The sequence below is a fragment of the Sceloporus undulatus genome, chromosome 1 (genome assembly GCF_019175285.1).
Source record: "Sceloporus undulatus isolate JIND9_A2432 ecotype Alabama chromosome 1, SceUnd_v1.1, whole genome shotgun sequence".
In the NCBI taxonomy this organism is placed as follows: domain Eukaryota; kingdom Metazoa; phylum Chordata; class Lepidosauria; order Squamata; family Phrynosomatidae; genus Sceloporus; species Sceloporus undulatus.
Window position 1 is genome coordinate 323,046,022 of NC_056522.1, and position 14,097 is coordinate 323,060,118.

The following is a 14,097-nucleotide window of genomic DNA, read 5'->3' on the forward strand; positions in this document are numbered from 1 at the left end:
CACTTTATTTAATTTTTATATTAATTCCCTTGTTTCTGCCTTGAACAATCTTTCTTTTCATCCTCCAAAGCTGGCTAATAAGCATATCAACTCATTGCTCTATGCGGATGATATCGTTATCCTCTCATTATCCCCCATCGGACTTAAAAGAGCCCTAAATTCTCTTGCTTTGTTTTGTAAAGAGGAGAAATTAACAATTAACTCCTCTAAGACTAAGATTCTTACTTTTGCTCACCGCCCCAAATTGAGACAATGGAGACTTGATAGACAACACATAGAGCAGGTTAAGACTTTCAAATATCTCGGGATTGTATTTCATACCTCTGATTGGAGAACAGCCCATTCAGAACTTGTTGTCAGTAATGCCCAAAGAACTATAACGGCTATTTTAAGATTTTTTTTCCCACTAAAGGTGCTCAGTTTATTCCGGCCGCAATCAAACTGTTTAATGCCAAGGTTCGCCCTCAATTGCTATATGGAGCCCAATTGGGACCATATAGTAACATAAATGTAATTGAACGCGTGCAAACTAAGTTCCTTAGGAGAATCTTTCAGGTTGCCCATTGTGTTCCGAAAGCTGTTCTCAGAAGGGAGGCTGGGACTATTAAAATAGAATCTAGTCTGTGGATTAGTATACACTGGTGCCTCGGGATACGAAATGATCGCGTTACGAAATTTCCGGGATACAAAAAAGTTGGATTGGCAAAAACTGTTTCGGGTTACGAAATATTTTTCGGGTTACGAAATTCATTTCGGCGCGAAATTCAAATGCTATAGGCTTTCTAGTGCTAACGGAAAGCCTTTTCGGGTTACGAAATTTTCGGGTTACGAAAGGAATGGCGGAACGAATTAATTTCGTAACCCGAGGCACCAGTGTACTTACCTATTGGCAAAAATTGCATAAAACATCTGGAGGTCTGACAAATTTAATTTTCCTGGATTCCTTTAAATCCTCTTGGGAAATTTCCCTTCTTAAGAAATTAAATGAGCTTGGTCTCAATAAAAATGAAATTTTAAAGCTCGACACAGATAGAGCTAAATCTACTATTAAACAAAAAATCCTAGAAGCAGAAAGATACATGGAACTCCACTTCCCTTTCAAAATATGTCATGTTCAGTGCTCAAGTTTTGGTCCCCTCCCCAGCTCCATATCTGTTCCATGTTACCCTCCCGAAGTTTAGAAGGGCTCTAACTCTGGCATGTTTCAGTGTGTTGCCCATGGCCATGTTGGAAGGTAGATTAAAAAAAAAAACCTTTTGAAATCCGTTTTTGCCCATGTGGCTCAGGTGCTGTTGAAACCAATGAGCATGTTTTCCTTTATTGTCAATTCTATAGAGACGTTCGTCACCAACTGATTAGCCCACTACTGAGTAAATTCCTAGGCAAAACTGACTCCTTTTATTTACGCCTCCTATTGGACAACAATGATTCTACAGTATCCCTTAAGGTGGCTAAATTTTGTTATATTGTTTGTAAACTGCGCCCTCAACTGTCAAATGGTCATTTTATTACCGTGTAGAAAGAACTGTTTGATACTGTACATGTACAGTCTACCATCAGTTTATATTTTAATTTGTTATTGTTATATTGATATGTTGCTTGTGTGATTTTGTTTTTATACTGGTCAATGACCGAATAAATTTTATTACTGTTTACTATTGCATATTGCCAATCAACATGTTTTCAACAGTTAAGTACAACCAGGGTGAAGGCACTTTGGTGGCACATAAATCTGAAGGCTGGATTTTGAATTCAGTCTGAATTCAGAGTATTTTGAATCCTGCCATATTAATGTTCTGGGTCATTAAAAAGCAACACATTTTAACTTTTGTAAGTTGCCTCTCAGATATAGCACTGGAAGGAGTCAGAGTGGAGAGGCCTGAAAAGCTTTAGTCAACAGGATTTGCGCACAGAGCAATTACAACTATACATTCCTATCATAGGATACAGACTCATGCTGATGAGGAATTCAGCTAAGATTTAAAGACCCCCCAGGTATAAAAAGACACACAGGGGCAGAAAAATACCTTGCTATTAGCCAGTCTCCTCCTTACATAAAGGAAACCCTGTAGGAAAAATCATTAGCAAGTATCCTACATGGCTGGCTATGAATGACTTTTTTCACTCTAGTAAAAAATTAGTAGGAATAGTGTGTACATTATCTATTATACTGTGATCTAAAGGAGGTACAGCTTCTTCTTTTTTTCATTTTTAAATGGGAATGTCTTCGAGGCAGTATGAAGTTTATGGCAGATGTGCATGTCTGAGTAAAAATAAATTACTATAATGTCATGATAGAATCAGGTTTGTGCAGTGGTTGGAATGTCAGACAAAGATTGTGGAGACCCAGCTTCATGTTCCTAGGTGACCTTCAGACAACCTCTCTATCAGCCTAACCTTGTGGTGAGGATTAAGTGGATGGTAGAAAATCATGGACATTGCCTTGTGTTCCTTACCCTTGAATTCCTTGCCTTGAATTCCTTAGAAATAAAAGTACTGTAGAAAATAAAGGTAGGATATGGATGTAATAAATAAAGCATTTTTGAGAGAACTAGAATACTTATTCGTAACATAAAAGATTATTATATAAAACCAATGTTTTGTGGTTTGAGTGTTGAACTAGGGACTTTGGGACATCAGGATTTGAATCCCCACTCAGCCATGGAAACTCATGGAGTAATAGACGATAACCTGGTACAAGATAAGTTAAATGTATTGTTATATATGATAACTGCAGCCCGCAATTTTGCCCATTTTTAATCTTTTTGAAAATATTGTTTTACAATGGGGACTCTGAGCTTTTGACAGGTGTAAGCCAAGCTGAAGTTCAGTATGTCTGGCTACTAACCTAGCATGGAAATGCAGTGATAAGGAATGTTTAACATGTTGGATTTCTGTTTAACCTGCATTTGTCATAAGACAAATCATTTATCTGAATCCAGAAGAGTAGCTTCACACAGATCATAACAATGGAGCTTGCACTAGCACTTTCCTCTCCAAATTCTACCTGTTCCTTTCCCAACATCCTTCTATTCTTCCGAGCCTGACTCCTTCCAGTAAAGCAGAATTTTGCTGGTCACTCAGAAGTCTGAGTACGAATGCAAAGGGGACCAGTGAAATCAAGCTGAATTGATTTCAGTGGAAGGGCTAAACATGAGCTCAGATCTTTCCCAATGAAACCAAAAGTGTTTGACTGGCTTTTGCATTTCTATAAGACAGTCACACCAGTAACACTCAATTAAGGTGGTAAATTTTAGTGCTGACAAGAGAGAAATTAAAGAATGGGATGGGAACTTTAGCTGCTGCACTGTTGCCCCTTAACACCTCGGTACTGTACATTTAAAAGTACCTTTTCTAATAAAGTAACTTATAAATCATAAACTCTGGACATTTGCAGTATGTTTCTACAATCCAGTATTTAAAATTAAAAAATGTACCACAAATGTAATTCTATCTTCTAATTATTTATCCAAATGTCAGCTTGTGCTGACTGCTTCAGCTGATTTACTTTTTGACAAGGACTGTTTGTATAAGGATGCCAACAAGAAATATGAGAAGAAAGGAAACCCCTTAGGGAGGGTCGGAGAAGTTCTTTTACAGCTAAATCTACTGAATAGGCAATTGTGGTGGGGAGAAACTAGTTATAAGAATTACTGGCAAATCCAAAATGTTTTTTTTTTCTTGGCACAAAAATGGCTGTACACATGTAAACGGTTCCTTTTGGGGCTCCAACATGACATTGTTTCCACAGCTATCACATTCTTGACAAACTTGATTTTTGCAAATTAAGAGAAGGGCTAGAAATCACATTTAATGCATCATCTTTTTCCGAATAGTAGGACTGTGACTTTAACAACTGTGAGAAGAATCTTACCTGCTAAAGATGTCAAAGGGACAACTAACAATTAGGCCATCTAAACTTGTGTTGAATACAAACCCTTTCCAGCCTAGGAATATTAAAAATTATTTAGAACTATCTTGCTCTTGTCCTAACTTTGTGCTGGCATAGTGGCTGTGTCCATGGACTGGGGGAAGTTGAGATCTGGCATAATTTGGCTCCTTCTTTTGCTCTTCCCTATCCCTTTTTTGGCTGTTTTGCCAGCTGATATAAGAGTGGCTGTGCTAGGAGATCATTATGCTAACTGATCTCTGAGATTAACCTGCAGAAGGAATTTAGCTGGCATGTGGGCACTTCAGCAGGCAGAAAGCTATTTCAGCTGGCTTGAGGCTTTTTCCTGTTCTCCTATGTGGTCTCTGTGCCCCACACATATGGGTCTGTGCCTGTGCAGAGATCACCGATGGATTCTTTCAGAGCTGAGTAGTTTGGCAGGAAATAGCCCACCCCGCCTCCTATCGCACATGCTCGAGCCCACTAAGCTACCTCCTCTTCAGTTTCTTTCTGTCTGCCAAAAGAATCAGTCGCCTCACATTAGCGCCTACTTCTCAGGATGTTCTGTTACCCTCACCTGTGATGCCTCCTGTGCTCCTGGTGGTCAGTCCTCCAACTTCTCCATCTGTTGTTCGATACCATTGTACACCTCCAGAATTGGCTCTTCATTCCATCACTCTGACACTGAGGCCTTCCTCTCTGTATTACAGATGTGATCAGTCCCCACTTCCCAGGGAGCCATCGGTGTCTTCTTCTGTTTGGGACTGCTCACACCAAGAAGATTCTCCTTATATGTCAGTTTCATACTTAATACCAACATGAAGATCTGTGGAGGGAGCATCCCACATCATACTACTCCTGGTCTCCTTCTTATACCACCAACAGGAAATTCGATCTCCATGTCAGTACCAAAGTCACTCTTGATGTCCACATCAAGAGTGCTGCTCACCTTCACTGTACCAAAGAGGTCATTCACTCCCTTCTTCATTCCTATGGCAGTCAATCCTTCTGAAGGTGTTTTATGTTCAGAGATTGGCTGCATTCTGCTCCTCTCTTTATCTGTCATGGAGGCACCAGAAAAGAATCTGTGACTCCCCCAAAATTCCCAAAATGGATCATTCAGACCATATGTCTGGCTTGTGAAAGGGCCAAATGATCTATAGCAACGGGCCTGAGGGTCCACTCCACCAGGGCTGTCATATCCTCAACTACTCTCATAAATGGAGCTTCATTACTTAATCTATGCAAAGCAGCCACTCGGTCACAGCCCTCGACCTTTATTCAGCATTAGCATCTGGACTGCAGATCTAGGGCAGGTGTCAGTTTTAGGGTAAGCTTTTCGGTCACCCGTATGTGTGAGGTACAGAGACCATGAAGAAGAAGAACAGGTTGTTTACCTATAACTGTAGATCTTTCAGTGGTCACCTGTGCCCTCACACAACCCTTACTGCCTTCCCTCTTTTTAAGGTCCCTGTCTTCTGCGGATTCAAAACTGAAGAAGAGGTAGCTTGGCAGGCTCAAGCATGTGTGATAGGTGGTGGGTGCGAGGTATTTCCCACCAAGCTACTTAACTCTGAAAGAATCTGTTGGTGATCTCTGCTCAGGCACAGACCCATATGTGTGAGGGCACACATGATCACTAGAAGAACTACAGTTACAGGTAAGCATCCTTTTCTTCTTAACCCCCTATTAAAGAGGGTTAGACCACTTCTGAAAAGCCCTCCATGGATTCTCTGTACTGTACCTTAATAATTACAGAGCACTATCAAATCTTGCTTTTTTGGTCAAGGTGATCAAAAAGGCAATTGCCTTCCAACTCTAGGCATTCGTGGATGACACATATTTCTTCGACCCATTTGTAACTGGTTTCAGAGCAGGATACAGAGCTAAGTGTTAGCACCTGCATTTTACCACTTTTAAGGGAATACCCAAACAGTATATGAAGTGTACAGTCCTTCATAGCATATATAGTAAAACCATATAGATAAGACCAGGACAGAGGCTGGATGGCCATCTGTCGGGGATGCTTTGATTTAGATTTCCTGCATGGCAGGGGGTTGGACTGGATGGCTCTTGTGGTTTCTTCCAACTCTATGATTCTACAGGGTATTTAAAAATGCCTTTTACTGAATGGTACTAGAATGATTAAATGTCCTGCTTGAGAAGAACTACAAGCCTTGCTCACTTTCAGTAGTTAGGTAGCACTTCAGCCCCATCTGTTTCATCTGATCTTCGAATTTTGATGGTTGCTATGCTGGCTCTTATGGCCAATTTTTCAATGATGCCTTTATTATGTTTTATTCTTTTTTTTTCTTGATTGTGTGAGTTTTTAAGTTCAAGAACTGCAAGTAGTTCTATGCCTCCTCAAGACTTCATTTGATACCAAACACTGACATTGTTACTGCTATAAAATAAGATTTCTTGGTAGTAAATGATGCAACAGATGCTATACAGTGGAAAAGCAGTCTAGCTCTTTAAGTGATGGAGTCCAGTATTACTTTGCATCCAATGGTAGAACTGGCTCCTAAAAATTCATTCTACCCAGACTGTCCTTTGGCCAGGAGTCCAGTTCCCAATGATTAGCTATGGAGAGCTGCTGGGCTGAGGTGCACCTCACCCTAGGGTGAGGTCAGTGGAAGTTGGATTTCCAAAGGATATATAGTGCAGAAGCAAGCAAAGACAAGCAAAGTGCAAAAGTGACTCATCTCCTCCCCTCATAGCTTTGAGAACTATGCAAGCAGGTTATAGTAACAAAGGAAAATTCATTCTCCAGTTCTGTTCCTGGTCTTCATATCTTCTCCCAGTTTCAAACTGCCAATATAAAGCAAAAGGTTTCTACCATAGGAGCTGTGCGCACCGGCCATAAAGATCAGCCTGGGGGCAGAGTTGAGGTATGGCATCCACATTATGCATGCCTTGACTCCGCCTCCATGGCGGCGTGACACTGCGCATCACTCCACATCTTGTAAGCCGCCTTGATCATGCATTTGGAAAGGCGGGGTATAAATAAAAATTATTATTACACTGGTCCCCCGGGTTACGAAATACCCAGGTTACGAAATTTTCGGGATACGAATAAATCCCATAGGGATTTATTGTTTCGGCTTACGAAGGTTTTTTCGGGTTACGAAAAAACCTCTGCGCTGTTTCAAATGGAGCCGCGGCGCAGCCGCGGCTTTTTCCCCATTAGCGCCTATGGGCTATTCGGCTTACGAAGTATCCCGGGTTACGAAAGCGGCGGCGGAACGAATTAATTTCGTAACCCGGGGTACCAGTGTATTATTATTATTATTATTATTATTATTATTATGCCGCTCCTCTGGCACTGCATCCATACAACGCAGCGCCAAGGAGCGCCTTAAAGCTGTGGCACCGTGGCTATTGCGCCCTTTCCAGGGTGCAAAAAGAACACACTTTTTGCAGCTCCTTTTTATGCCCTGGAAAGGCCAGATCGGGGCTGTGGTGTGCAGTTGCCTTAGCCCCGATCTGGTTCAGCTTAAGGCAGCTGCAGGCATGGCTGCTAAATACAAATGGACCCTTTCTATGTCACTGGATAGCTGTTAATGTTTGGCTATGATATAAAGAAGGAATCCAAAACCCATCTGCCTGGTGGCAGAAGCCAAATGTACTCCATTCCACTCTCAAATATTTCATCAACAATTAAACTGTAACAGTTATCACTAGCATTATATATAATGCAAAGTTATACAAGATACTGTACAAACTAAGCAGAACACAGCAAAAATGCAACTGTGGAAGACTAGGGGGCTGCATTACCTCTCAGGTGAACCTAGAGGGCTGTACCTGCTTCCACAAGTACAAGCACACAGGCCATGGCTTTTGGGTCTTCCCAGGCTCTTAAAGGGCGTTTGGAGGCAAAAAAATGGGGGGGGGGGGATTTCACAGAATGTAGTTTTAACCTCTGGTGGGTCAAGAGAGGATCCACACATCTGGAAATGCCCTTTATAGCACATAGAGTTAATTTTTTAGTATTTTGGAGCAAAAATCTTTTCTTTTAAAAAATTATTTTTTTTACTCCTGGGTGGACCTAGGGAATCACAAATGCAACACTGGGGGCCACACTGTGGGCTGCACTGTTCCACCTCTGATCGAAGTCCTAAGATGACATATATCATAGCAAGCATAACAGTATATTTTAGTTAGCCACTTTAGATAGCAGTGGTATAAAGGCAATTTAAAAATGTATCTAAATAAATAAAAGAACAGTCAAAGGATTTACCATGACTTTAATCTTCCCATCAGTGGGCCACCTGAAAGAATGACAGAAATTGGTCTGGCAAAGCTTCCAGCAGCTGTTTGGCCTGGCAAAGTACACTTTTGTGCTAGAACACAATCATTTCTTCTTCCATACACATATTTATGGGAGATACTGAAGTTAGTGGAGCTTCTGCAATATCTGTATATCCTTTAGCTAGGATCTTTCATGTGCGACACAAGTAGACAATCTTTCAGAGCCATAATCGGGGACATTAATATGAAGTATCCATGATCCAGCAGTGTGTAATGAGACCTACTTCTGTGACCATAACGTTTTTAAAAGATCTATGATAATCATTGGAATTACCTGCAGTTGGCCAAATTTCTGATTATAGAAACTGTATTTTACACATGCGCTTTTGGGGCTTTGTGAAGCCCATAAAAGGGGAAAGCATTGATCTCATTCTTGCTAAGGGTCTTTTTTCTTTCTTATTTTTTCACCACTGGCACAATGGAAATCATGTCTTCATATTGTCAACAAGATATTTGTATGTGATTTTGTGAATAGTTGTTTCTTATAAATTCTGTGGATTAGGCTGATATCAAGTTTACTCATGTATTTTTGAAAGAAAGAAAATTAGATGACAGGTGTATTTTCAGTTATGGATCAGATTGAAACCTTTTTGGTTCATTGTCTGGCAGTTTTCCTTCATTTTGGAACCTGAGCCTCCACTGTTTGGTAGCAGAGATTAATGCTTCTATTTGTTGTTTGGGTTATTGAAGCTATTTTATGAGACTTTGTTTCGAGGTTCATTTTGGCAGGAAGAATTGTTTCCTTGTTTTGTTTTGTTTTTCCAGCCTGATGTACTGCCTTATCTCTCAGGAGAGCAGCTTAATGCCCTTCTAGAAGCATGTATGCAAAACCCAAGAAGAGAAGACAACCTTGTCCTGACAAAATCTCAGGGATCTTTCCTTGAGAGAATTACTCCCTGTTGTGACCTACTGGAAAACTTCATTCCAGACTCGAGGAATGAAATATTAGATGATGTCCAAAGTGGGACAGTGGTAGAAAACCAAGAGGTGGTTGGAGCCGAACATGAACATGCAGATTTGAAGCATGTGATAGAAACCTCTGACTCTAATCTCAGCAAAATATTGATAGAATCTCACCTGAGAGAGAAAAAAGAAAATAACCAAGAAACCCAAGAGGAGACAGCACATAATAGTAGCTCTGAAGGCTACTACATGTCAAAAGCTCTGAGCACAGACAAGCCAAAGAAACCCTCCTTTCTTGATGAACCTTTTTATTGTATCAGCATGAACAATGAACTATCCACAGATGTCAACATTCCTAGCATACCACTGAAAACTGGAGGAGGTGAGGTTCTTAATAAACCTTTGGAATAAGCTTTTGATTATGGTTTTAAAAGCTGAAGCAGGTTCTCACCAAAGGTATGCACTAATGTATTTTGATTATACTGATGGGGCAAAAGGCCCTTTCATAAGACACAAAAATGATGCCAGAAATAACACAAAATTTCAAAATGTTTCCTGACATTCTTGAACTGACATAAATAGCTGCAAGATTAGTTCTCTTAGAAAAAGTACTAAAATAATGATTGATTATGTCAACTAGCAATAAAGTTGGACATACACACGTGAATTAGGTCTTTAATAATCAGCAAGCATGTTCCTTTTGTTCTTTGTGTCAGTGAAATTGTGCAAAAGTAACCAAAGGTCAACTGAGTGCATTTCTTTAACACAAAAACTCTAAACCAAAAAACCCCACCCAACCTGAACTTGTAGCATTGCTGAGGAATAATATATAGCTGACAAATATATTTCCAGTTATAGTTCCTAGTAAAACGTAATTGTCTGGCAGTTTTACTTTATACAGCATCAACAGCAATAGTAATATATAGAACTGAATGCTTTATTCCAGTGGTTCTTAACCTTTAAATATTTTTAAAGATCCCCTTTAAATATATTTTTTGCTGCAGACCCCCAAGACTTAACTCAAGATTTAAAACCCAAACAAACAAACAAATAAATAATTGAACACTGAACCATTAACACATTACACCATTGTCAGAGGTACAGGAGAGGAAGGGAAGACTTTCCCCTTGTTTTTTCATGTTAGTTTGTGGCTAGAGCCAGCCTTCACCTTGGTTCCTGTCACATGGCCACTCCATAGAATGGCATTGCCAAGTGGTAGACTGTGCAGCTGAGTGACAGCAGAGCAGTCATGTGACAGGAACCAAGGCAACAGATGGCTGTCTTGGCTTGAGTGTTGCTGTCAATGTGTTCTGCAGCTAGAGGGGATTGAACTCTACTCCCCAGAAGCAGGGGATCATGAAGCACTGTCCAAAAAGGAACTTGTGCACATGGAAGTCAATAACTCTGCTCCCCATGCAGCTCCATCTCGGTTTCCTCCTGTCCTGATGAAGAAGACAAAAAAGGGGGTGGGTGGGTTTGAAGTATTTCAGATGAGAGACTGCACAGCTCCCAGCTGGAATGGAGGGGAGGGAAATATAAAGAGGGAGAGAAGGGTAAAGGCAGACTGTCTGGCTGCCAGCTAATCCCACCTCCTCCCCACAGCAAAGTGGCCACATCACTGGCAACACTTAGGTCCAGATAACCAGCCTTTGCCTGGGCTTCTGTCACATAGGGGAGGATGTTGGGAGGGACCAAACATTAGCCTCACCGTGTCGTTCCAGATAAGACACGGAGCTGGGACGAGCCCTAAATCTGGTTAGGAAGAAACACACAGCACTGGCCAAGGCGTTCCAATCCTGGCCACTGAGGCACCTAGTCCAAACAAGAGCTCAGAGTGGTCAAGATGGACTATTTTATTTTGAAAAAGCCGAACATTTGTAGAACTTTTTGCTTACGTAAGCATTTGTAAAGGAAATGTTAGGCATGAAACCAAAACTCCTCCCTCCTTGCACGTCACCCTTCTGAGAACAGTCTGCCTGACTGTTAATACGTGTAGCATTGGCTTGTTTTGTTCTAATCTCAGGGCCACAAAAGCTGTCACCACGCTTTTAATTGGCTAACTGAGTAATAACTTACAGCAGGATTTGAAATATCAGCAACTTAGCAATGACTAACAAATGTACGAGCAAACAGTTCTATGTCCATTAGGAAACTAACCACAATACAATGAATCCTGCTTGAAATGTAGAATAAAAGACCCTAAAGAAGCATTTCATGCTAACGGGGTGAGTTGAGTAGCCTTCCAGTCTTTGCAGACATCACAAACCCAAACAGGTTAAGAATCACTACTTTATTCCAAACATAATTGTCATGCTTTATTTCGAGGACCCAGGTTCAGACTCTGATAACAGACAGTGAAGCAGAAGGATAGGGGAATGTGCTACAGACAGGGAAGAAGGGGACAGGACAATAGTGTTATAGTACACAGGAGTCATTAGAGATTCATTCATATATGTATGTTAACCCTAATCCCCTTTGACCTTTTGTGCATCCAGAAAGACTTCTATTTTTCTCTCTCTTCAAATAGCAACTTCCTATCCTGCAACATTTTTTGAACACAAGATTTAAAGTTGTTTCAGAAGAAAGTACAGTCAGCCCTCCACATCTGCGGCTTTGACTTTTGTGGATTTGATTCTTTGCAGTTTTGATTAAGATGTTCTCTCTATGAATCTCTAGGTTCTCCGGGGCAACTCTGCCAGAAGTTGACCATAGAGTTGTGCTGGAAAACCTAGACGTTCCTAAAGAAAACACTTCTCTGGGCATTTGTAGATCCTCCAGCATTATTTTGTGATAAACTTCTGGCAAATGTTGATTATAGAGTTATACTGGAGGACCTGGAGATTCTTAGAGAAGTATTTGCATAGGTACAAAAAAAAGTGTTGTTTTTTCTTATTTGCGGTTTCCCCACATTCACAAGGGTCATTCACCCCTAACCTCAGTGAATGTGGAGGGACCACTGTACATAGAATTCTGGTTAAGGAAGAAAAGTGTCAGAAGCCTGTAGAACTAAGCAGTCTTCAGAGTTTAACTGTTAAATGTAGCCCTCTTAAGTTTAAATGCAGTCTTCTGTTAGGTTATATCTTTATAGAAGATAATAATTTAGTGGATAATAATGCAGCATTCTCTATTTAGTGCGTATAACATTTTCACGGCCACCGCTCCATCTGTTCAGTGCTGTCCATTGGAAATTTTCCAAATGGTTAAAGGGCCTTAACTTTGATTGTCTGCTATGATTAATTTCCAAAGCAATTTACAGATAAATTGGTTCACATCTGTTCTGACATATATATCATAGTTGGAACACAGTCTGTTCTGATAGTCATTGGGATTCCATCAAATCAAGTTCTTATTGATAAATTTGTGTTTCTTCAACCTATGGACATTGTTGAGATTCTTGACATTATGAGCTTGATTATGTGTGCTCTGAAACCCTGCCCTTTATGGCTTATTAAATCTGTCACAACAGAACTGGGTCAAGGAGGTGACAAAATCTCTAAAGAAGATGTTAGCCTCCATAAACTAAAACAGCTCCATTTCTAAATAAATGAATCCCATTTCTAAATAAGCTATGGAGAGGCAAAATGAAGGACCTTGATTCCCAAATAAGAATTCTGCCCCTCAGTGAAAGTTTCCCCGAGTTCCCAAATCTCTAGCATCTTAAAACGTCAGAATTATATTCCAATTATATTTGGCCCTTTGTATACGCAGGGGCTCCATTCTGCCCCCTCACGTATGGCAAAAAACACAGGACTTCAAGTCCCATTCTTTTCAATGGCTGCCCACTCCCCCCATTGTAACATCTGGGGCTTGCCGTCTGTGTAAACCTAAAGCCGTGAATGGCAAGCCCGCGTATAGGGCATGTGCCCTGTATTGGACTGAAATTTCCTTGGTCACCTTGTTGGATGACTTAACACTAGAGATGGATAGGAACAGGGAAACACATTTTGATTTTATTCTATTTATTGGTAGCTTTTGAATCCATTCATCATGGTTTTTCTAGAGAATAGGTGGTTGAAGATGATACTCAGATATCAAAGTTCTGTCTCAAGGGCTGTGGTGTGTGGAGTGGTTTAGGCTTAATTTTGTCCAAGATGTTCTTTACCACCTACATGAAACTTCTTAGTGAAGTCACCCAGAGTTTCAGGTTGGATCATGTTTGTTTACTTATTTCACTTCATTTGATTTATATGCCATCTTTGTCCCCGAAGGGACCCAAGACAGCTCACAGATTAAAAAAACAAACACATTTCAGTAAAATTTGAAACAGTTAAAATATTTATTTATGTATTTATTTGGAGCCCATTCTTTTCGCAGGACTGGGACTCAGAGCGGCTTCACAGTATTAAAAAAAATAGTACAATAAAATAAAAAGTACATTGAAAAGAATTTTTAAACTGGTCCAACATCGAACATCCCAGCCTGTCCTTAAAGTAATTCCCTAAATGCCTGTGTGAACAGGTAGGTCTTCACCTGCCGGCGGAAGGCCATCAAGAAGGGAGCCATTCTGATCTCCCTGGGCAGGGAGTTCCAGAGTCTAGGGGCAGCCACCGAGAAGGCCCTCTCTCGTGTCCCCACCAACCGTGTTTGTGATGATGCTGGGACAGAGAGAAGGGCTTCCCCAGAGGATCTTAGAGTCGGGGCCAGTTCATACCAGGAGAAATGGTCTGCCAAATAGTGTGAACCTTGGCCATGTAGGGCTTTGTAGGTAATAACCAGGACCTTGAATTGTGCCCGGAAACAAACTGGCAGCCAATGAAGCTGTTTCAACAGGGGCATTGTATGGTTTCTGTAATCTGCCCCTGTTAATAGCTTAGCAGCAGCTCTTTGAACCAGCTGAATTTTCCGAACACTTTTCAAAGGCAGCCCCATGTAAAACCCATTACAGTAGTCCAAACGGGATGTAACCAAGGCATGTACTACTGTGGCCAAATCTGGCTTCTCAAGGAATGGGCGCAGCTGGCGTACAAGTTTTAAATGTGCGAAAGCACTCCTGG

At 40.8% G+C, this 14,097-nt stretch overlaps 1 protein-coding gene across 4 annotated transcripts in view; it reads left to right on the plus strand.

Annotated features, from left to right (window-relative positions):
- FSIP1 (fibrous sheath interacting protein 1) overlaps positions 1–14,097 on the plus strand; it is a 591,530-nt gene that overhangs the window by 540,887 nt on the left and 36,546 nt on the right. For 3 of the 4 annotated variants that reach the window (XR_006103617.1, XM_042464491.1, XM_042464501.1), the window contains one exon: positions 8,966–9,485. The exons of the other annotated variant lie outside the window; for it this stretch is intronic. Coding sequence is in view for 2 of the 3 variants with exons in the window: in XM_042464491.1 (XP_042320425.1) it covers positions 8,966–9,485 (520 nt within the window). In the remaining variant the exon portion in view is untranslated. The remainder of the gene's footprint in view (positions 1–8,965; positions 9,486–14,097) is intronic. 4 annotated transcript variants of the gene reach the window in all.